The sequence below is a fragment of the Sander lucioperca genome, chromosome 3, assembly GCF_008315115.2.
Source record: "Sander lucioperca isolate FBNREF2018 chromosome 3, SLUC_FBN_1.2, whole genome shotgun sequence".
Lineage (NCBI taxonomy): Eukaryota > Metazoa > Chordata > Actinopteri > Perciformes > Percidae > Sander > Sander lucioperca.
Window position 1 is genome coordinate 32,489,301 of NC_050175.1, and position 2,168 is coordinate 32,491,468.

General features: G+C 40.1%; 1 protein-coding gene across 8 annotated transcripts in view; it reads left to right on the forward strand.

Moving 5' to 3' along the window:
- tssc4 (tumor suppressing subtransferable candidate 4) overlaps positions 1-1,610 on the forward strand; it is a 13,402-nt gene extending 11,792 nt beyond the window's left edge. For 7 of the 8 annotated variants that reach the window (XM_031300976.2, XM_031300975.2, XM_031300972.2 and 4 more), the window contains exon 3: positions 1-1,606. This exon is cut by the window's left edge and continues 557 nt beyond it. In XM_031300976.2, coding sequence (XP_031156836.1) covers positions 1-415 — 415 coding nt within the window. In that variant the 3' untranslated portion in view covers positions 416-1,606. The other variant, XM_031300968.2, reaches the window with a different exon arrangement.
- Positions 1,611-2,168: the final 558 nt, after the last annotated feature.

Sequence of the window (2,168 nt, forward strand, 5' to 3'; positions counted from 1 at the left end):
CTTCCTCTCCAGTCTGCAGCAGAGGAAAGAGCTGCAGGAGAGCAGGAGTGATTCCTCCTGTGACATCCAGCAGAAGATTATCTTCTCCAGACCCAGCGGGCTGCTGACTGAACAACCTGCTGAACAGCTGTCAGCTTTTGGAGGCAAAGAGGAGACACACCTTAGTCATCTGGAGGAGGACGACGAGGATGAGGAGGGCACGGAGAAAGCCAGAAACCAGAGTGTAGAAAAAGCTGAGGAAAGGGCGAGAGATGAAGAAAAAGACATGAGGGGAGTTTTGGATCGACCAGAGAAGAAGAAACCGGTGCAGAAAGAAAAAGAGGAGGAGGAGGAAGAGGCCAACCACGCCTTTACCTCCTTCAGGAAGACCAAGCGTAAGAACTACAGGATAAGCTCAGGGCGAGATGATAACTGACCACGACGCAGCTCTTTGCCGCCTCATCACTGTGTCAAAATAGTACAAACCGCAGATGTAAAAAACATGTTATGTAAAAAACATTGTTGTCCATTTAAATGTGCTGACTTTACTGTACTTAGTCCAAAGCCGAGCACAGCGCAAGCGGGAGGATTTTGGATTTAGCCCAGAGCAGATTTTTAAAATGACATAAAGATATGATAGAGATATGGTGGACTTTTTGCTGGAGAAGCTCCTGGCATTAAGGGAAGGTGGGCTCCGTTCATCTAATAAATACAATGCAGCTTTTTTCCTTTTTTGGAGCGAGTGGTTGAGCGATTTGAGTAAAGAGAGGTGAAATCTGAGTGGAGCGTAGAGCAATACTGAGCAAAGTGGCTGGGAGCGGCTTTGAGCGAGGGAGCAGAGAACAGCTCTGCGAGCGAGGAGTGGAAATTCTCACTGCTCCAATTATGAAATTCTCACTGCTCCAAATACTCAACCAAACCTCAAACTGATAAAGAGCAACTTAACAGCAGGCCCAGAAGCAGCGTTTTGCTGACTTCTGTCCCACACCAACTTCACCGATGGTTATGGTTGGAAATGTGTTCTGCTGCACCTGTAACAACACCAAATAATGAACTATAGAATAAACTGTTAGTTTATCTGTTCTTTTGTTAGCATGCCAGCTAACTAGCTAACCCCACAGTGAAGTAAGCTAGTTTTCATTTCAGGAGGTAACATCAACAGCTAAAAGTCAGCTAAAAGTGAGAAGCTGCTTCTGGGAAATCTAAGACCCGTTATTTGAAAATGACTATGAATTGTGATGGTAAATCTATTGCTTTTATTATGTAAATGTGTTGAAAATGCAAGATTGACAGTCTAGCAACAATAAGTAAGGGGGGGCAAGGCTGAGTAATTATCAGTTAAATCCAAATCGGCCTGAAAGACAAACGTGAAAACACTTTCTTTAAAAAAAAAAAAAAAAAAAAAAAAGAATCAACATGAGGGCAGTGAGTGTTAAGTTCTGTTTACACTCAAGGAATCTAGAAGTTTCTTTGTTTACACTCAGCTGGTCAAACTGGGGAGGGAAATTAGAACCAGTGTAGGAATTTAAAACTGGTAGTCTTTATCCTGATTTGATTTACATTTTTTGTAGCATGTTCTGTATTTTGGAATAGTCTCAATCTTAAATAAAAATGTTGATTTGTATTATTTACTTTATTATTTGTCATTCTTTTAAAACAATGAAAAGAAATTCTGAAAAATGTGGCTTATTGAAAATGAGATTTTCTTTGGCGCTGTGGCGCTAGAGAACTCACACTGACTAATTATACGTTATGTTGCTGTATATTATGTATGTGTAAACCACACAATGAACATTTCATGTAAATCGGTCACATAAGGCTGACTTCCTGTTTCCAGCAGGTGGCTCTATAATCATAAATCATTATGGACGTGATGTCTCCAGGCCTGGACACTTATGCATGTGAAGTTTCAGGCAGATTGGACTAGAGCTGAAAATCTTTACCGACAGGGTTCGGTCTTAATTTCTATTATTTTACACAGGCTTGGGCTTTATGGGATTATTTTTGTGACTTTAATTCCAAGCAAAACTTATACTTAAAAAGTATTAAACAAAAATCACTAACTCAAGCAAAAAAATGTTCACCTCAAAGGTAAAACTTAATACTTGCAAACAAAACATTTGTGTAGTCGTAAACTATTGGTCTTTTATTCGTTTGATAATATGTGCGTCCCCATTGGCTAATGAGTT